Source organism: Epinephelus fuscoguttatus, linkage group LG12 (assembly GCF_011397635.1).
Source record: "Epinephelus fuscoguttatus linkage group LG12, E.fuscoguttatus.final_Chr_v1".
Classification (NCBI taxonomy): Eukaryota; Metazoa; Chordata; class Actinopteri; order Perciformes; family Serranidae; genus Epinephelus; species Epinephelus fuscoguttatus.
Genome location: NC_064763.1, coordinates 37,637,143 through 37,659,175, shown reverse-complemented (window position 1 = coordinate 37,659,175; position 22,033 = coordinate 37,637,143). Strand labels below are relative to the sequence as shown.

Genomic DNA, 22,033 nt, shown 5'->3' with positions numbered 1-22,033 from the left:
TGATTGGAACATTTAAGTTGAGACATTTTCATTTAAGGAATTACAAGTGCACCTAATTTTAACATTTTCACAACGCATTAGTGAGTTGAGAGTGGCACATTCATCTGAATCATCAAAGTGCAGATAAAGGCCATTCTATTTCGCTTTAACTGTAATGACCGTCTCTGCTTAGCATCTTACTGTTTCCGGCGAGCATGCTCCTAATCGTGGTGGAGGCACCTCTTCTCCTTTATATCACACACACACACACACACGATATGATGATATACACCCACTGCAGACTGGGCTGTGTCAAATTGCCGTCTTACCACATTTTAACACTTTGCTTTTTACTTTCTGTACTAGAAAAGTCGATGTTAGTGTCCTCAGCTCAGCTCATCTGTTTGAATCCTGCATAAAGTTGTTGAGGGGTAGCAATCGCCCGAATGTAAATGAGTTAAATGACATCCACTATGGTTAGGTAAAGCAGAAATAACTGCCTGGGGTTAGGGTAAGGTTGGGCACAAGTAAAAGTAAGGAGAAACACGATGAGATGACAGGGACACCAGCTCTGACAGAGTTTTCCAGAGCTTGTTTATACCTGGTATGAACATGTCTTGGGTTTCTGATCAGAAGTGGACATCCCTAAATACAAGTACAAACAACCCCCAAGATGCATTGTGATCTGATTGCTCAAACCACTTGCTGAGGTGGTCTGGGACACATTTGACCACATATCTTTTAGTGCATCCTGATGTGTCCCCAACAAAGACAATGTCATGAGTGCAGGACATGGTGGTTGTTTGGTGACAGCGTGCTGTCAACAACAAGCTGGACAAAGTGTTGCATGACCGTTCAACATTTTGCCTTCTGGAGGAAGACATTCTGAATTCGGCTGAGAACGCTATCTCCAGCTATACCGACACAACTGCTAGCAATACCTTTGACTTTGACCTTTTATTGTAGGTGACGCAGGCGTTGACAAAATCCAAACATAAGTGGTCAGCTGGAGAGGCATGATAGGTGTGAACGGCAACGAATCTCAGCTGTCCACTTATGTTCGGCTCACCGAAATGCATGTTAATACCAGGTATAAACAGGATCTGAGAGTAGGCTAGTCTTTAGAGATGCTGGCAGGCGGATTGTAATATCTTTGGACAGAGCCAGGCTAGCTGTTTCCCCCTGCTTCCAGTCTTTGTGCTAAGCTAAGCTAACAGCCTGCTGCCCTTAGCTTCACATCTACCATACCGCCATGAGAGTGGTATCGATCTTCTCATCTAAACCTCAGCAAGAAAGTGAAAAATGTACATCCCAAAATGTGGAACTATTTCTTTAATGCTATTGTACCTGTATTCTTACACCTTGACCTGATCTGGAAATGCTGAGCACACATAATTACTCATTGTTTAGGAACACTAAACTAATTTAAGCAATCATGATCATCCAACAGAGCACTCTAGGTGTTCGGCACCTTGCCTCAGGTAATAACACCACCTACTTAATTCTTGAGGGGAACAAGAGCTACACACATTAGCTTCCCTTCTCCAGGCTAAAGGTGCAGAGAGGACAGAGAAAGAGACTTTTTGCTACACAGGTTGGCAGCATGAACATAGTTCTACTGAATTGGCTTTTATTGCACTCTTTTCTCTTTGCTGATCTTCTCCTGATGGCGATCCAGTCAGGAAAACACAGCAGCCCTATCTGACTCATCCCTTACCAAACCGTAAATCACATAAATCCCCTTCCTACTGACTTTGACCCCCTTCCTCATTTCGCTCCACTCTCCATGGCCAAAAGGAGAACATGTGGTCTGGTGGAGGACTGACAGGGAAAAGTATCCTCTGGATCGCTGGCAAGTACCGGACAGAGTACTGCAGAGCAATTACGCTCCATTTTAATTCCATGTGTGAAAATAAACACTGCTGAAAACAAGAAAACCACACAGTGACACACACAGCGAAATTAAATCTGCCAGAATCAGTTAGAGGTGGAATCTAAACCACAGAGCAAGGTTTTCTCCAAAGCCTTAGAAATGTCATCCTGTTCAAGAGTCAGTGCAGAGCTACACTGCCGTAAATCAGTTTACAGAGACAACACCGCTTCACAAAATCAAAGTTTTATTCTTGCAGAAAGCTTGTACAAAATGTGCTGCAAACAACATAAAAACACAAAAATAGAAACTCTGTTACAGATTTTATTTAAGATCAACCAGAGGTCTGTGGATCAATATGAGGAATAATTCTTTGACTGAGCAGAGGTGTGACTGAAAGCGGAGAAACAAGGTGGACTTCTGATTTAAGACTTTTACATTGAAAGTGCAATTTTGTCGATAAACTTGGCCATTTTGATGTCCCGTTTTGACAGTCCTCCACAGTCGTGTGTAGTCAATGTAATCTGGACCTGTGAGCACACATACACATTGTTTGCAATTACAAAGCAATAGCATGTCGACCAAACAGAAAATTGGGGCTGTAATCACAGTTTTACTATGAAATAAATAAACAATGTTGGTAAAATCCAAACATTTCAGATTGCAAGTTATGTAATTGACAAATTTGTATGACAAAGGGGATGTCTGGTCAAAATAAATACTTCACTCAGGAAGTCGTGTGAATCAAGGAGAAGTGGATTATGTTGGCAGAGTGGTTTCTTTGTACGTTTTTATATATGCATTTTTTTTTGGCCGTGACTATCCACAATTGGGCTCCCTTGTAACCGCTGCTACTGTCAGAGCCACTTTATAAGAGTCCTAGAGTTGAGTATTTGCTCATCATAACACAGTTTTATGGTAGAGTATTCCTGTAACAGCATAAGCATCGGTGAGTATAACTGTACCTCTTTTTTTCCTGTTGACTTAAAAGCTAACTTTTATAATTGGACTTGCATTTAGTGCCTTTCTAGTCTTCTGTCCACTCAAAGCGCTTTACACTACACGCCACATTCACCCATTCACACGTACATTTGCACACCGATGGCAAAGCCTTGGAGAGAAATTCAGAGTTCGGTATTTTGCCCAAGGACATTCTGATAACATGTGGACTGGATCGAACCTCTGACTGCCCAAATAGTAGTCAACACTCTACCTCCTGAGCCTGAGCCACCCTCATGGTGAGTGAGGTGATGGAGTTAATTCTCTACTAATAACAGTTTATTCGCTGATGCAGTACTTCTGTGTTGCATTGCTAGTTACATTGTTGGTTGCCAGATTCTGCCAGTGAGCCCAGGTTTTGGTATATTTTAGATGATGGGAAGACGGGACTTAAGGGAGTTGCGAACAAGCACTGCACCCCGCTGTTGTTGCTAAAACGCTTTAGGAGTTATTAGGTATGTATATTTTTTTTTACTTTGGAGAGAACCAGGCTAGATATTTGCCCTGTTTCCGGTCTTTATGCTAAGCTAGGCTAGCCACATCCTGACCCTGTATTAGGGGTGTTCCAATATACCAGTATTGACAATAACCATGATATTCAAAAATGAAATACTAATATTATGTTAATAATAATGATGATATTGTGTAAATAATCCAGCTTCTCTTAAATGATCTCCATTTCTTTCAGTACTTGTTTTGTCTCCCTTCTCCAACACCATCTGGTTGCCTTTTCACAATACATTAAGTTCCTTTATGTACACTAAAGTGCTATTTTTGTGCACTTTTATATAGTTATGGTTACAGACTCGTTCTCCACCTCCCACACTTGCCAAAAAAAACAAAATAGGAAAAAATAAAAAACTGAACTATCAGTCAGATGAATATGACTGATAGCATTGTTATTATAAATTTAAAAAATCAATAGAAATCACAATAATGTCATTATCATAAACTCTTTTGGCAACAATAATCATGTAGTGAAAAACTGTGCCAGCCCCTACTCTGTACTTAATGCGCAGACACCAGACCGATCTCCTGATCTCAGTTTTGGAATGAAAGTGAATTAGCGTGTTTCCCAAATGTTGAATTATTTCTTTAAGCCTTGATCCACATAGAGTTACAGATATTGTCCTGTTACTTGACAGAAACTGTGATAAATTCAACGCACTTCCAATTCCACGTCCAGCAGGCTGCATCTGACTCAGCCCATGAGGTTACTGCCTGGAGAGCAGCTCCGGCCCAGAGAGAAATGTTTGTAAACTCCCATCTTAATACTGAGAGCCGATAAAACAGAGCAGAGCATGAATGAATATTAATAGAACATTAGCAGTAGCTCAGTATACACTGCATCTATTTTGTCGAGGCTGAAGCTCAGTCAGAGTGGGATTTATGTGTAAGTGTCTGGTGGAAAGTGCTGTGGGGGCCCAGAGACCTGTAGCACCATTCTACAGCCACTTTAATAAAGAGTGGATTAGGAGCAGCATTCCTGTCAGAGCGGCCCGGTCCACCACACAGTAACTCAGTGGCTACAGCCTAATGCTGAGAGATTTTCAGGGACTGGGTTTGTCATATCAACCACTACTTTATTTCTGAGGCAAGGAAAGTGAGAGTGTGCGTGAGTGTTGGGGCTGTGGAGGGGAGGTAGAGATATTTGCAGAGCTTTTCACAAGAAAAACGATGGGATTAGAGTGTGAAGCTACTGCGCTTTTTCGTCGTTCTGACTAACGGAGTGTGTTTCAGGCTTTGAGTGGAGAGCTCTCCAGAACCAGCGAGGATTGTTTGACATGAAAAAATCTGACTTTATCCGGGTTTGATTGATCTCGGTGTGTCTGTAATTTGTCATAAGCCAACCGTAGCATTGCAAATATGGCAGTAACTCAAACACGTAGCCGTGATAACACTGTTTGAGTCTGCAGGCCGTGATTTCTGTAATGGATACTAAACAAATTCAGCACTGTAAGTGACTCCTCAATCACTATTACAAATTGTGATTTGGGCCATAATGTGGAGAAAGTCATTACCTTATTATAAACGTTGAACCATTCTGGGTGATGGTTCATCTTCTCTGCCTGCAGAGCCACTCGTGACATGAAGCCAAATGCCTGGTTAGGAAGAAACAATTGTCTGTCAGTCAAACACACATCAGGAAGTGGATTTCTCCTCTACAAAAAAACTGCATCTTTGCATGCCTTTTTACTCTCATTGATATAATTGGGCTGGACAGAATATTAGAAACAACTTCCAGTACAATGCAAAGCAGTTAGACAGCATCACAAACTACAGCCTCCAAAATAGTGCACATATTTGAAAACATATAGTTAGCTATAAAAATGCCATTCCTAAAAAAATATAAATGCAATCAGTTTGTGAAACTATTAAAAACATACATAAAAGGCTCCTGACAGAGATCTTGTAAAATTATAATGTTCCATCACAAAAAATGGCACTGTACCCAGAAATGTGTTGCAGCATTAATTTAACTTTGCTAATAGGGTCAGAATCAATACACCCAGGATGAAAAAAAGGTGCAACAACTATTATTTCCGATATAAATTAATCAGTCAATTATTTTCCAGATTAATCTGCAGGTTATTTAGTCAATAAAATTGACAGACAATGGGGGAAAATCCACGTCACAATTTCCCAAACCCCAAGATGGCAACCTCGCAGAGGTTGGACCAAGTTATTGCTTGGCAAGTCACAAGTAAGCCTTGAGTTTTTGCACTCAAGTCCCAAGTCAAGACAAGCAAGTCCTGAGTTGAGACCCAAGTCCTTAACTTTGAGATTCGAGTCTGAAACAAGTCATAATATGCTCTTTACTAAATGTAGTTCCATTTTAACAACAGGTTTACAATATATTACATTTACAAAAATTATGAATGCTTTTTAAAATTTGTATTTATTTGTTAAAACAAGTGCGAGTGAACTTAATCATTTTTAAAAAGTAGTGCTGACATTGCACTTTCATATCATACAGCAACATGAATCAGAATTAAATTTGTATGTTTCTCTTTGGTCTTGCTGTATTAATCTCATCTCATATTGGAAAAATGAAAAATCATTTTTTTCTTTCTCCATATTTGTGAGACTTTTTCTGTAAGACTGTTTGTCCTTTAATGTGCTATTGCATGTGGTTGCATGTTTAATGTCGAAAATGAAATAAAATGAAAAATGTCAACAACAACAACAACAAAAATCAAGTGAAACTAATTGATCTTTAAAAAAAAAACAACACCTTTTAATCTTTGGATTTGGGGGAAAGTACCAAATATTTTCAAGTTAAAAGGCTCCATTACAAGTGAAGTCAGCACTCATAGGTGTTTAAGTCCAAGTCAGTTTGCAATCTATTTTTAATTTTGTCCAGTTCATACTAAAGTCACCAAATTTGTGCTTTGACTCAAGTCCACACCTCTGCACTTTCAAGTATCGTGTTTGGTCTGACAAATAGTATAATATCCACAGATATTCAGTTTACAATTACAGAAAACTAAATAAAGCAGAAAATATTCATATTTTAAAAGCTGTATCCCAAGAATTTGGGGATTTTTTTCCTTTTATAAAACGACTCAAGACAATTGAATGATTATCAAAATAGTTGCTAATCATTTTCGACTTATTGTTGCAGCTGGAAAAGAAATGAGCAAAACATAGCAGTGGACATACACAGCACAAGGAGCAATGCTGCCATCTGAGGCACAGAAAAGACTCTGTGCATGTAGAAAACCCTCGTGAAGGCATGTATGTGCATACTTCCACACCCACGTAAGGAGCAGACAGCACGCAGGCACACACTCGGAAACATACACACTCTTCATATTTTGAGTTCGGCATGTGGCTCCCTCCAATCACAGGCCATCCAGGGAGTGATTATGGTTATTCTAATTATCTACAAAGAGGAGAGTGAAATCCCTCGTCATGCCCACTGTGAGGAGAGGAGAAAAAAAATCAGGTAGACCTATTTCAGAGCAATTTCCCACTGCAATCTCAATTAAGCCCCTAAATACTTCCTCCCTGCCTAATTAAATCAACTGAAACGCCATTGTTTACAGACCATGGCTGCGGCTCCGTCCACCACCTGACATGACGAAACAGAATTACTCTCACAGAAGGAATTGCGTTTAGCCTTTTTAGTGCGTTGTAACCAATTTCTGAGACGTCCTGTTCAGTGCCCGTGCAGCACGACACGTGTAACACGATCGGCAGCTTGATCAAATTGGTTATCAAGGAAACCGTCTCCTGATCAATTTAAGTAATTGGCATATTCCTGCAACTTGACCCCACTGGCACCAATTTGGAGACTGAGGCGGTCTGCTTTTTCTCAGCTCTCATTGGCTCTAATGGAGATGGCTAAGCAGCCTGTCATGTCAGGTGTTGTCCAAACATGTCCTCTCTCTCTCTCAGGGCCGAGCTCAGGCTAATCTGCTGCCGAGGAACATTGAGTGACAGGTAAAAGGATTCTGTGTGAACACTTAAGGGTTCCTGCACATTGTCCCGTTTCAAAACACCATGTTCTTTCAAAAACTCACTTTCCAGCCTGGACTCTGTTACGGAACAAAAACTCGTCCCCTTGGCATTTCAACACACTCCAGACTGGCCAGAGTTGGTGTAAGAATATGCATGAAGACAGTTTTTACACGAGCATTCAAATTTACATTTTCATTCTTTTCTTTTTGTTACCCTCATAGGCACAAGACACGTGTTGCTGTGGTGGATCTGCACACTCTAGACCTTTGAGCTGCAGATTTTAATTATGCTCGTTCACATCATACACTGCATATAAAGATGGTTTCTTAACTTCCCCCATGGTACAAAAATGATCATCCCAGATATGGGCACTGCCACGTTGCCCTTTCGGAGCCACTTCCTGATCGGTAGGTGGAGCTGCGGTATCGAGGTCCCACCAATACACCTATCAGACCCAATCACAAGCAGTGGCATTGATCACAGGCACATCGAATGACGCATGCCGTCAATCATGAAGTCACACCCGAATTTCATCGCAAAAAATAAATAAATACAAACAAACTTATCAGAAAGATGAACACTTGAACATACATCAGTGTAACAGGAACTCCCAAAAATGACAGAAACCACTTTTTTTAAGCCAATTTTAAATTGTGGCCAAACATGGAATTACAACTTCTGGGTCTGTCATGTGATGCTGCAGGGCACAAAAAGACTTTTTCCCTTTGACTTACACTGCAGAAAGAGATGTCTGAAGAATATGATCAGTTTGGTCTTAAAATATTCACAAGTCTAGACGACCCAACCATTAAATTATTTTTATCCCCATTCAAATTAGCAGAGGGCTAATGCTGCGTTCACATGTAATCCAGCAGATGGTAAACTGGATGTCATTTTAGCTGATGAGAGCAGTACGGTAGAATTAAGTGAGAGCGGCAGAGAATACTGGTAGCTGTAATGGTAGATGGCATTGCCATTCAAAGTTAAAATATTTTAACTTTTTGCCATCTTTTGCAATGGAATTTACAACCAAATATTAGATGGCTCCCTCACACAAGGCTAAAACATGGGCAATCTGGACAATTACCGGACATTACTGGAAAAGCTTTATAAAATAATCTCCATTAAATAATTATTTAAACAATACAGCGTTACCATTTCATCATGCATGTTTCATTTTATCGTCCATTCTGTCAGAGTTTGTTTGTTTTTCCTGTGCCATTCAGAAGGTGTTTTCCGAATGCCGTCTACCTTCTGCCTGATTCCATGTGAACGCAGCAATCGCCAAAATTTAGCTGCTCGACCACTGTAAGTCTCTAGTAAGCTTGTTCTGTGGGCCCAATGATCCGGAAGATCCAGGAAATTTCATACCACAGAAATCAAGCCTTTTCTGCTTCATGCACCACTGAGCAACTTTCGTAGGAATGAGCGAAGCCTCGCCCTCGACACTGTATCCAGTTTTCTTTGTACATCCATGCTAGAGCTAGATCAATATTACTGGCAGATTATGACATTTATATGTATGGCATTACAACTGTAACAACTGTAAATTGTATTCAGAAAAATACCAATGTCAGTATTAGCCTAAAAAATCCAGTCGGGCTCGACTTAATGCCTGTTACATTTGTTGGCTAGATTTGAGGGTTTTGGTCAGCAGTCCAAATGCTGTATGCTGATTATTACTGTGCTCATGACTGTGAGAGTATAGGGTTGCATTTTACTGGAACAGTTTCAAATTTATTCCCGCTGGAGATGAACTGTTTTCAGGCTCGTGGCCTTGATCAGCATGTGTGAATAACGAGTGCACTTCCCTCTTTAATACAGGGAGGATCCCTTTTAACACTACATCTCTGCCAACTGTGTCACACCACTTTAAGGCAACATCATCACAATAACGCAGTTGTAGATTCATTGACATTACGACGGGTCTGCAACTGCAAACATCTGCAGTCACATCTGTACAATAGGTTTCCACAGATTTCCAAACTTGGCAGAGTAAGGAACTCGTAGTCTGGACGAATAATTGGTCACTTCAATTTAGTTTTAATTCAAGAAGTATATTTGTCTTCCAAAGCCAGCTCATGGCATGCTGAAGTTCTCCAATGATTAACAACAAATGCTGTATTCTAAGTGTGTTTTTTATTTTCATTTTGAATCAATTGAGTTGACAGTGAACCAACCCCAACCAGAGATTATACTCATTATCCAAACTTCAAAGTGCTGCACAATGCACGGGCCGCACTGTCTTTATCAAACAAAGTGTCACACTTCCCAAACAGTTACATGTCCACATTTAAACCTCATTGATGTGCAAAGAACCACAGAGCAAAATGTAATTCGGAGGACAGCAAAATGTGAAACAGAAGATGACAAGTTCAGCCTGTATGCAACATGAGCCCTGAGAGATGACTCTTCATGTAGCAGGAAGACAAAAATGAGGCGAGAAAACGGCAAGGAAAGCCGTAATCTCCCACTACAAATGAATTGGAGTTGAATGTCCAAATAACCTGAAATCCTGAAAAGGCCTGAAAAATTTCGCCCTACATTGGCCTTCTCTCCCAGGAGGTGGTCCCTCGGGGGCAGTAAGGAGAGTAGCAGGACACAATACTGGCGAAGTGGCGGTGCTACGGCTGTCTGTCACCTGTAGGTCAACTCAACGCCCTCCACTTGGGCCAAACAAGGAAATAAAACCAACCCTCAACTCCCAGCTGAGGTCTTATGTCAACAGAGGTCAAGGACTCTCCCTCTCAGAGTGCTTTGTTTACCCCATTTGTATTGTCCGGGCCACACTTCTTGAGCCAACAGGTCAGCCAGCCAGTCGGCTGTTCATCCATTTAGCCAGCCAGCCGTTCTCTCCAACTGGCCCAACAAGCTGTAGCTGTCAGAGTCAGATAATTTGACATGACATTATGCAGGCCCCCGTCTCAAATAATCAGAAACACCCGACGGCAGACCCCCGCTATGCCCCTTTCCCCCATGCACTCGCTTTTGAGGAGCCGATTTGGTGCTATTACGGCATGATTGTCATACAACACTGGATGAGACAATTTGACGTCGGAGCAGAGTGGTGTTCTCTCTCTCATTGCGGCCGTGGGCTGGAATACAGGACTCAGTTTCAAACACATGTGTCTGTTATTTACAGATCGGTTTTCCACCGCCGCGCGGTCCAGGGGCTTAGAAACGCCTGCTCTGTCTTGCCAGGACTAAGTGCATGCAGATTGTGCCTATACTCTTACTAGCCTCTGACAGACACACACACATGCACACTGATGCGTGTTCGAATGCACATATGCACACCTCCTCAGCACACACACAAGCATGTGTCGACACACACATGAAGACAAGCCGCTCTCCTCCATTACACACCACCATGACTACCCGATGATTACCCCTGCGAGCCCCATCATCACCCGCGTCAGCATCAGCCCCCTGGAAAACCTTCGCTCCTCTACAGTGAAAGGCAAGAACACTGAATTGCACGGTGGTGGTGGTGGTGATGATGATGATGATGACCACACCTCTTATGTCTCATTTCTCTCCTTTCCCAAACAGCTCTTCACAAGCTTCCAGCTGGCCGGACAAGGCTGCCCACTAAGTTGACATGTAACTTAAAGCAAAATATTGAATAATTATGAAGCAAAGCTGCCAAGCGCTGAAGTTCTCTCATGTAGCTCTCATGTAGCGCACGGAGCTCTGCTGGGCATGTGTAACATCATAATCTTCTCAAGTTCACATTCTTAAAGTTGAGAAACACAGACGAGCTCCAATTTGACACCCTGACAGAGGTGATGCACGCTGTGAACACTCATTAAGTGACTAATATCCCGTGTAACAAATGTTCACGCAAGTCAGCTCCTATTTATGTAAAGAGTGTCATGTAATGCTCAGGCATGGCGTTAAGGCCAACTTATGCAAACCCCCTCATTAACTGCAGCGTTACCAGCAAGGGCTTAAAAAGACATTGGGCTCGTCAAAAGACAGCAGACGTCAGGGACATCTTAGCTTACCCAAGGACTGATAGCCAGATTATCTAACCGCTCGGGCGCCACACCTTGCTGCTTCCCTGCAGCCATTTTCACAAGATGAGGTGAATGCGTGATGCCTCCAGTTCCCAGGGAAAGTTCCATTTTGGAGACGGAGGTGGGAACTGAACACCGCTGAGCCGATTAACCTGCCTCTCGCTGTGAGTAAGGGATACGGTGTGAGCGCTTGTGTAGGGTGATTATGTATACATGTGTGTGTAAACACAAGGGTTAGGTATGGAATTTTGAAGGACGGTGGAATGATGTTTAATGTATTTCAAATATCTTAACAATTTCAAACATTTCAAAGCCAGTAAATAAACTTTTTTGTGTGTGTTTCTGACAGAATTTTATTTGTCAGTGGCAAAGCTGCTGAAACTGTTAATTTATGACACTATAACTGACCACTATATTCCCATAGTTAAGAAACTCTGGAATACAACATACAAATATTTAATTACATAATTAATTGAGTTAGGGCTGATTATTTCCTATATTAACAAATATAGAATCCTGAGTTTTTCAATTATTTATTTTATCCGTATTCAAAAGTATTTGGTATTTAATAAAAACTATGACAAAAAGAAAATCATGCTAGTCATATATTTTTAGTGCTGAATTCAGCAAGTGTTTTTTTTTAGATAATGGACCAAAATTATAACTGTATATCATAATTCTACATATATGTCAATCAACACACACTCAACAAAAACAGGAATTCAGTGTTTAATTGTGCAGAAAATACTATTAAATTGTCAGTTTTGTAAATCATATTCATGGACAGGAAGCACAACAACAGGGTGATATCAATGTATGCAAACTGTGGGAGCGTGTGTGTGTGTGTGTGTGTGTGTGTGTGTGTGTGCACGTGTGTGTGTCTGTGTAAAGCAGGAGGGGGATGGCTCTGAGAGTTTGGTTTACCCAGGGGCTCAGTTTTAGTTGTAGGACAACTTATTCAACACAAGCAGAGCAAGGCCCGTAACGAGAGGCAGAGGCTTGAGGGAGCTTTGGTGGAGAGGGAGCCCCCGACTGAATATAAAAAGGGGGATCAGCCTCGGCGAGCGGAGCGGAGGGAGCTGTCGGAACACTGCAGTGCTCTCCTCAGTCTCAAAATTGGAACTTAAGTCCAGAAGCTGTGTGGACGTCTCAGCTTTTTCCGGTGCTTGTAATGCGGTTATCGTCTGTGGTTAACCACAACTTTGGCGTGTTGTTTGTCTCAAAGTTTGTGTCGTATTCTTTTTGGCATTGTTTTTTTGCACAAATATGACTGTAAATGTTGTGAATTTATATATCACTTGCTATTTTTTATTACTCTGGAAAACCTTTTGACACAGAATAGCTTTTTCTAATATGACCTCAAAGCAGCTTTGAAGAGTTTTACTGCATCACGGCATCAGTCCGTGACATTTATGTGCTCATTATGAGGTTGAACGTGGCCAACTAACACACCTCCCTGTCCTTTAAATATGTGAAGGCCTGGTCACTGACCCTTTCAAACTTATTTTCAACAAGACGTTTTTTCATGTCACACGTGGACACGTGCAGAAGTCACTGAAAGGTTAGGAGAACATACCTGCAGCAATATAGCCCTACTAAGAGGATACTGCTGAGCGAATACTGTAGGTACTCACTAAAAATATAGCCATACTATCAACATATTGGTTAATACATTTATGTCCAACAAAATCACCAGTGTCGTGAATCCCTGCACCCCTTTCATTCGAAATACTTTTCATGAATTCTAATGTGACGTGGACTTGCAAGGAAATGCTGTCTAATTCTTGAAAATGGCCAGCACTAAGGATTTATATTTGTAACTCAAAAATGTAACCTTTACAGACAATAATGTCTCTGGCATATTTAATCTCAACCCTTTAGCTGACAATTCTAAACTAACTAGGTGACCTCAGTTGGTGAAGCACCCTAAATAGGGTTAAACCTAAAGTCTCATTATCTCTGAGTCTCTTGAATGATTGGCTAATTAATGGATCTATCATTTAGTCTTAAAAATGTCAGAAAATAGTGAAAAATCATCCCATCCCAATATTTAAAACCCAATATTCAATTTACAATTATATACAAACAAAAAAGCAGCAAAATCTAGCATTTTTTCCCAAATACTTAAAGGAACAGTGTGTAAGATTTGGGGGGATTTAGTGGCATCTAGTGGTGAGGATTGCAGATTGCAACCAGCTGAAACCAAGAGTTGATGTGTGCTAAACTATTTTCTCTGATAACTTAATGTGTGCTTATCTTGTTTCTGATCCAGACATTCAGGAAGTTTTTACCATTAGCTGAACTTTCCACATAGGCCTCCTCCTCTCCAAAACAAACGGACACAGTGATTTAAAATGGTAAAAACACTGAATAAAGCAGTTTCACGTCACAAGCCAGTGTTTCTCCGACACTGCTCGGCATGTCAGCGACAGGCCAGTGGCCCAGCACCTGCTAATGTGTGCTCACCTCTTTTATTAAAAACTTCCTGACATTCAGGAGGTTTTCACCAGGAGCCAAATTATCCACAGACGTCTCCTCCTCTCCAAAACAAACGGACCCCGTGATTTAAAGTAGTAAATAGAGTTCACGTTTAAAAATATAACAGTGTTTTTCCAACACTCTCGTCGAAGAGGGACTGCTATATGGTGGCCAACGCAAACAATGCAAAAGGCCCAATCTAGAGCCAGTGTCTGGTTTGTCTGTTCTAAGCTCGTGTAGAACCACGGGGGAACAACACGGCCATGTCCATGGACAAGGACTCACTCTAATTCTATGGTAACAAAAACACAACAATTCTTATTTATTTCAGGTGACTTTCAGTCATACTGTTTATATTATATTCCATTTCAGCCAATATATCTGCCTAAATCCTACACACTGAAGCTTTATTGTCAAAGCTGTAGTCCATCTATTCTTTTGACGGACAGACTAATCATTTCAACAGTTGTCTTAAAAATCACCTATAAAAAACACATGTGATCCCCTGGTAGACACCCTAAATCTACCTATAGTTAATCAGCAAATAAAAACAGTTCACTCTGAACCAAGATATACACCTGGTTAAACGTTTCTCTCCCTTATTAAAGGGAGGGTTATTTACTTTGCAGGAGAGAGTCGAGATAAAAACGAGCCATTTTTCCATCCCAAATGCAGCTTTCGAGTGATTTTCTTCCCATCGCTGCACGACTTTGGTATTTGTGGGGAGGAGATGGAATGCCACCGTTGTCAACTTCAGCTAACGTAACACAACAGTTGAGCATGCACAGCTCACCTCTCCTATACAAACTGCATCTTAAGGCTACCCATTTCACTTGTGTCGCATGAATGTTTCCACTTCATCTTCCGAAACGTGAAGCAGATGCTCGTCTGTAAACATGCATAACATATGGCTTGATGCGTAAACAATATCAGTGACTGCAACTTAAAAACAAGCACAATTTCCAACCAAAATTTACAGTATTAAAGACACACACACAGATGTTTCCACATATGATTGCAGGGATTCTCACTGACCAAAGCAACTCCAGACAGAGGATTTCACCTCTCAAACCTGATTAAACGTCACCGGACTTGATGAGGAAAATAACTCACAGTCACTTCTCAGACTACTGCCACTATCTACGCACAGTTTGCCCACATGCCGCAGATAAATTACCGAGCTGCAACAGCATCATAACACTTTCCACTTGCCCTAATCAAAGAAAAATAAAGTTAAAAAAAAAAAAAAAGAAAGCAAATCCAGCTGTCATGTTCTTTTTGAATTCATTTGCAGCCACGAGTGGCTCTGTGCCTCAAGTATTCAGCTCCACTTCAACAGACTGCCACTGTGGATTTACACAGTCATAGACACACCTCTACCGCCCCCTAGAGACCACAAGACAAAGTCTTTTAACTCACAGAAAGGGGATTTGTTATTCTCATTATAAACTCTCGGGGATCTGATTTCCTCAAGCCCATCACTCGCAGATAAGTGGCGAATGGAAATCAGCCAGCGTGTCGCTCCTCATCTCCATTCCCCTCTGGTAAAAGCCCTTTAAGAACAGCCATGAAAAACGAGCTAGAGAGTTTGCGAAAATGCATCAGAGAACTGGAGGGGTGGCTGGAGAGAGAATAAAAGAGAGCAAAAAAGAAGGACAGACGGAGAGAGTTGCCAACATGTAAAATTGGAACAACATGAGCTCATTCCCCAATAACATGGGGCACAGAGTGGGAATGAGACACAGACAAAGACAGAGATGGGGAAAGGAGGGTGGCAACGAGCATGACAGAAAAAAACAGAAAGCAACGCACATCTACCAGAAGGAATGATGGGGTTGTTAGTGGTTTGTGAGCCAGATGAAACATTTTAACCAATTTGATTGTTTGTGAAAGAAATCATTCTGATCGAAACCCCAATTGCTGCCAACTGGCCGCCTGGCGTGTCTCAGGGTAATGCAGCCTGACGTGTCAGGGTAAGAGGAGAGGCTTTAGAGCCAGGAGGAGCAGATGGGGGAGGTCAGTGCTCGCCCCCCGACTTCAAACACGGGGAAGTGTAAAAACAGACTATTTTAGGGGCTAAAACAACTAACGACAGGATTAGAGGAAGTCCGCTAAGTGGCCTTGAGATGTTGTAGTTTACCTCACCCAACACAGGGCTGAGGCAAAGCAGCAAGCTGCCTCGCGATGCTCTGCCAAAAAACATTCATACATAACTTTTAGTGTTTCTTTTTTAGTGTGATATTATTGAGACAGTCACTAAAAAACGTAAAGTAATATTTTCCTGCTTCCTGTGCTGTGATAAACCGCACCTGTCTGGTACAACAAGCACGTTACATTAAACACTTCAAGTTGTTTGCAGAGCTACTCGAGGCAGGTCGACCCTGAAAAATGTGCTCAGGAAAAATCCTTTTCACAACAAAAACACAGTACAAATACATATCTGTGGGAACTCTGATGTGCGGTAAAATATACTGATCTCAAGGTCCACTTACTGGCTTATTTTCTGGAGCTTTCAATCATATCCCATGGCTTTAACAGTTGGCTGTAAATGAAGGGAAGATCGCAGCACCTGTTTCTTTTCTAGGACTTCGTATTACCACTTGTTATCAGGTGACCCAACTGTGTACTGGGGTCACAATAACACCTGAGCAAGTTCCATTTGTTAGAGGGCTGTGGGATACAGTTGAAATCTCCAGAAAAAGCGAGTACATGAACCTTGATTGTTGTCTATTTTACAGAAATGCGAAATATTTTCTTTATTGCAGAAACTTCTGTGAGTTGTACACAAGTGCAGATTGTTGTTCAAAGACTTTAAGACTTCAAATTTCTATCACAATTCCTCAGAACAGGACATCATAAAATATAAACCAACTAAAAACACACACAGTTTGTATCTATTTTTTATAGTGCTTCTATTATTGTTTCACTTTTGTTTCTATAATTCAAATAACTGATGTAGTGTCCTCGATATTATGTCGAATTGCACATGAGGCAACGACCTCAGCAACACTAGGTACCAAAATGACTGACATCTTCGAAACCAGGTGTGTCAAACATGCGGCCCGTGGGCCAGAACTGGCTCAACAAAGGGTCCAATCCGGCCCACTGGATGGCTTTGCACACCTAATAACAATGCACTTGTGAAGGCTAAAAGAGTGCCAGGTTTCAGGAACATGTTTAACAGTGAGAAGCCTACGTCATGTGCAACCCCAATTCCAAAAAAGTTGGGACGTTGTGTAAAACGTAAATAAAAACAGAATGCAATGATTTGCAAATCTCTTTTGACCTATATTCAATTTAGTACAGTACAGAGACAAGATAGCCGATGTACAAGCTGATAAACTGTATTGTTGCTTGTGAAATATGCACTTATTCTAAATTTGATGCCTTAAACATGTTCCAAAAAAGATTGGACAAGGAGCAAGAGGGCACGGAGGGCTTTGTTGTTCGCCATCAAGAATGTTAACTTTGTGAAAAACTGAGGGCAAACCATCCTACAGTTTGACAACGACCTTTCTTAGCACACAGTTGCAAGGAATTTAGTGATTTCGCCATTTACAGTTCATAATATCATCAAAGGATTCAGAGAATCCAGAGAAATCTGTGGATGTAAGGGGCATGGCTGAAAACCAACATTTAATGCTTGTGACCTTTGACCCCTCTGATGGTGCTGCATTAAAAACTGACATAATTGCGTTAAGGACACTGCTACATGGGCTCGGGAGCACTTTGGAAAATCATCATCGGTAAATACAGTTTGTCGCTGTATCTACAATTGCAAATAAGGCTCTACATGCAGAGCAAAAGCCAAACATCAACAATACTACACCAACGAAAAGTGTGCTGTAGTCTGACAAGTTCAAAAATCTTTTTTTCGGAAATCCCTGGCGTTGTGTCCTCAGGGCTAAAAACGAAAAGGACCATCCAGATTGCTACCAGCACAAAGTTCAAAGCCAGCATCTGTGATGGTGTGGGGGGCGTGTTACTGCTCATAGCATCATGGGTAACCTGCACATCTGTGAAGGCACCATGAATGCTGAAAGGTACATAACGGTTTTGGAGCAACATGCTGCCATCTAGATGACACCTTTTACAGGGATGTCCCTGCTTATTCCAGCGAGACAATGAGACACATTCTGCAAGCGTTCTAACAGCGTGGCTTCATCGTAAAAGAGTGTGGATCATAGACTGCAGTCCAAACCTGACTCCCACTGCACATGTGTGGCACATCATAAAGTGCAAAATCAGCAACGGAGACCCCGGACAGTTGAGCAACTAAAGTTGTATAGAATAAAAAAGTTACTTTCAAAACTTCAACAATTAGTGTCCTCAGTCCCCGAACACTTACTGAGTGTTGCTGAAAGAACAGGTGATGTAACACAGCTGTGCCCCTGACTGTCCCAACGTTTTAGGAACGTGTTGCGGGCATCAAATTCAGAATGAGTGAATATTTACCTAAAAAAGTTTCCAATATGGAAATAATAATATGTTGTTTTTGTACTGAAATCAGTTGAATTTAGGTCCAAATGATTTGCAAATCATTGTTTTATGTTTTTACTTAGGTTTTAAACAATTTCACAACTTTTTTGGTACTGGGGTTGTAAAATTCTGCTTCAGAGGCTTTTCCACTGTGACCAGAATACAGTTCTCTATTAAGTTTGGTGTGGTGATGCCAGCGTTACTACACAGGAGTGGAAATGTATAGAAACATGCACATGTAATAACAGTGAGTAGTAGACTCAGTGATTGTTGAAAAGATGAGAATTATTGTTAAATTTGCACTTATTTCTCATATGAACATTTTCAGAATGCACTTGCTTTTCTTTACTGTACCAGTATTGTATTGGCACCAGTATAGAAAAACACGAGAGGAGGCCCAGCCCTACATGTGACAAACCTGCCCCTTTGGGTTGTCCGGGTGCTTTAAACAAACACAGCTTTAACTAAACACTAGTTGACTATCGACTCATAGCCACAAGCTTCACATGTACTACTTTATTATGGCTTTCAATCATTTCCACAGTTATGCATGTGGAGCACAGCATGTTCCGTCTTAGAGCAACACGCTTGCCCCATTGACAAAGACAATGAGTAAGAATATTGCCCTCTCTCATAAACAACAACTTTGCAGGAGTCACCAGTAAATGCGTTAACACAGACATGAATAACCCGTTTATATTTGGGTTTTTGAAGTATCCCATGTATGTGTTTGAGCATGTAAACACCATATACCGAATTTAATCAGACCCAGGATAAGCCTCATAAACAGGTTGTTCACGTGCAGTCTTTGCAGGTAGGAACCAAGAAAGAAATCCAGTGAAAGAGGAACCTGCCCCCTGCTGCACCTGCAACCAATCAGCGTATAAACACAGATGAATATCTGTGTTTCCGATGGTTAGTGAGACGGTCGAGTGTCTGGCGGTCTGCGTCCTGATCCCCATCAAACAACCTCCAGACAGCCTACAACAGCCCCCTGAAGACCACAGCAGAACCCCTTTTCTTTACCAAAAAAAAAAAGAGTTTCAATGCAGACTCTACTGGCCATCTGGAATAAAAACCTAGAGACTGAAGCAGATGTCAGCTGCTTGTGTGTGTGTGTGTGTTCTTTCTTCCATGACAAACCGAATAGAAGCCCATGTGCACTGTAACCAGCTGCACAGTGATGCAGCTTTGGTCCAATATTGTGCTCTCAGTGTTAAGTTATGACTTGTAATCTCAATAATTTAAGGGACAAGAATTTATTTACTTCATCTTTAAGCTACTTACACCCAGCTGTAGACTGATGTTTCTAATGACAGCAGCAATACTGACAGCTCTGTTTTAGAGCAGCAACATCACACCAACGCAACTTCTATTTGAAACAATGACCTGCTACACTTGTGCATCGAGTGATAAAATAACCTCACTTTACAAAAATGTTACAGACGTGAACTAACACTGACTCTAACCTGTCAGAAGGTACATCAAAATATAAACACACAGACACACACCTGATTAAAGGTTTTGAAGTGAAGCTCTTTGAAGATGGCATCGCGGTCCTCCACCTCCACCCATCCTGTGGCCCTGAGCTCCATCACCTGTTGATCCCGGTCTGCAGGGGAGAGCCAGTGGGAGTCTGACGACTAGAGAGAAACACAAACAAAACTCCTAATAATAATAATAAGCAGTTATTGTGTTTATTCTCTTTTCTCAATCTGTTGTAGTGTGCTCTAGAGGCTGTAGTAAATGCTGCTTTTGTTTCAGTTGTGGAACAGTATTGTTTTTATTATTATAGAACATCACATTCACTCTTCTAGCCTAAACGCCACCTTGATCTAGACATGCTGATCGAGTCTTTAGATTTCTACTAGTGTGGCACCACAGGTTTTAGGTGATTCAGATGACCAATTCATTGTAGTGGTTACCTGAGTGCTATCAATGCTGCGTCCACAAGGTGGCAGCATAGCACCGATAATGAGTACTGACGCTGGCCAAGCAACCAAAGAAGCAATAGCCACACATGAAAATAAAGTTATACTCAGGATGTATAAAGAGAACAAGAGTTATTCAGTTAAATATGAATATCACAGACATATGAATGCAATCACTGAGCGTGAATTCTCCATCTGTACATTAAAAAAAGAACACACCAAATTTCATTATTATTTTAGGATCTGTTTAATATTTGCTTAATTATTTGCAACGTCACACTCACAGTTATAAAAACATAACGCTTGTCTGTCCTTTTATAACCCACTCTTCAATTCGGCAACTTAATAATCTATAGATCAGAATTTAATGTCGAAATATTCAACTTTGTGACACTGCAAATCCTCAGAATTGAAGTCCCACATGAGGGAGAAAGAGCACACATAATCTCAGCTAATATTGTCTAATGAGGTATATACATCAAACTATTTACGCCGAATAGAAGAATAGCTCTGACCTAATCCGTAAATGCCAAAATGCTGCTTGAAACGAGTGTCATTTTATGAATGTGCATGAATACATTTAATTAAGCGCATTTTGAATTGAGTTTGGCGTACATATTTCTGCATACGCCAACGGCGCGTCTTCCCTGGGACAATCGCCACCTGCTACTTCAGAGCCTTCAAGTGTGTGCAGTTCCTGTGTGTCTTATCAGATAACTCTCAAACGTGGCTACATAAATCCAGCTTCATATGTTTATCCATGCTAATGCTAACAGACTGTCACTGCAGCACTCACCATTTTGGACGAGTGGTTCCTGGAGAGCGGAGGCAGCAGCAGACTGCTCAGCCTCAACAGGCGGTGGCAGGGCCATGAGCTGCTTGTCCTCCTCAGGGTAAACATTAACCCAGACATAACCAGCGCTTTGTGAGCTGTTAGCCCTCTCCACTGCCACCTCTTCTGCTCAGAAGTGTCCTCTCCTGTCCACACACACTTTACCATGGCTGTTCAGCTTCCTGCCTGATTAAAATCCAACATTTTTAATGGGAGTCTGGTTATGGCAAAGGTATTCCTCCAAGTGTGTTTCATGCAGTGATAAATGGAGGTCTTCCAATTACTTACTTATTATATCCTCCTGAGATCAGAACTTTAGTTTGGTATGCATATTCAATTCCTCCTAGTTATATCAATATGACCTGAAGTATTGTCAACACTAATTAAGTCCCAGTGACCTCAAACAACACGACAATTAAGTCTCAATGTCTTCAAGCAAGGACTTCCTAATTGAGTGTCTTAGCTTGGTACTGTTGCTAAAATTGGTTTATTTTGTTGCCATATCAACCTACAAACATAAGTAATCATAAATAAACGAGTTTCAACCATAAAACGTGATCATGTTTTGGGCCTTATCCACCTTTGTGTCTGGGTTTCGGCTGCACACTGACTTGGCAGAGATGGCTACCATCTTGTTTTTACATGGAGTAGTGCATCATGGTGTTACTACCACTGGATGGCACAAAAAAAAGAGTCCACAAACAAGGACAGCAAGTCTAAGTTCAGTAGAAGAAGTATAAGGTCAAATAAACCCAAAATGCGATGTCATCATTTGAGGACACAGGGTCTCTGGAGGATACTTCCTGTCGCATATTAATGGATATATTGTTCCTGAAAACAACCTTGAATTAAGTATTTATATATGATTAATTTTACCGTCAAGAAAGGTTGAAAAACTTGTGTTTAAAAAAGTGAATGAAATTAGTGGACTGCAGCATTTCTGTGACCCCGTTCCTACCTTACCAAGGGAATATCTAACAAA

General features: G+C 41.2%; 1 protein-coding gene across 1 annotated transcript; it reads right to left on the bottom strand.

Annotated features, from left to right (window-relative positions):
* Positions 1 to 2,079: 2,079 nt before the first annotated feature.
* On the bottom strand, positions 2,080 to 21,295 carry LOC125898715 (pterin-4-alpha-carbinolamine dehydratase 2-like). Its single transcript, XM_049592597.1, has 4 exons — positions 21,016 to 21,295; positions 19,800 to 19,931; positions 4,870 to 4,950; positions 2,080 to 2,379 (listed from the first exon to the last, which is right to left on the bottom strand). Exons 1-4 carry the CDS (start codon positions 21,217 to 21,219, stop codon positions 2,284 to 2,286), a joined length of 513 nt encoding a protein of 170 aa, XP_049448554.1. The 5' UTR covers positions 21,220 to 21,295; the 3' UTR covers positions 2,080 to 2,283.
* Between the last annotated feature and the right edge of the window lie 738 nt (positions 21,296 to 22,033).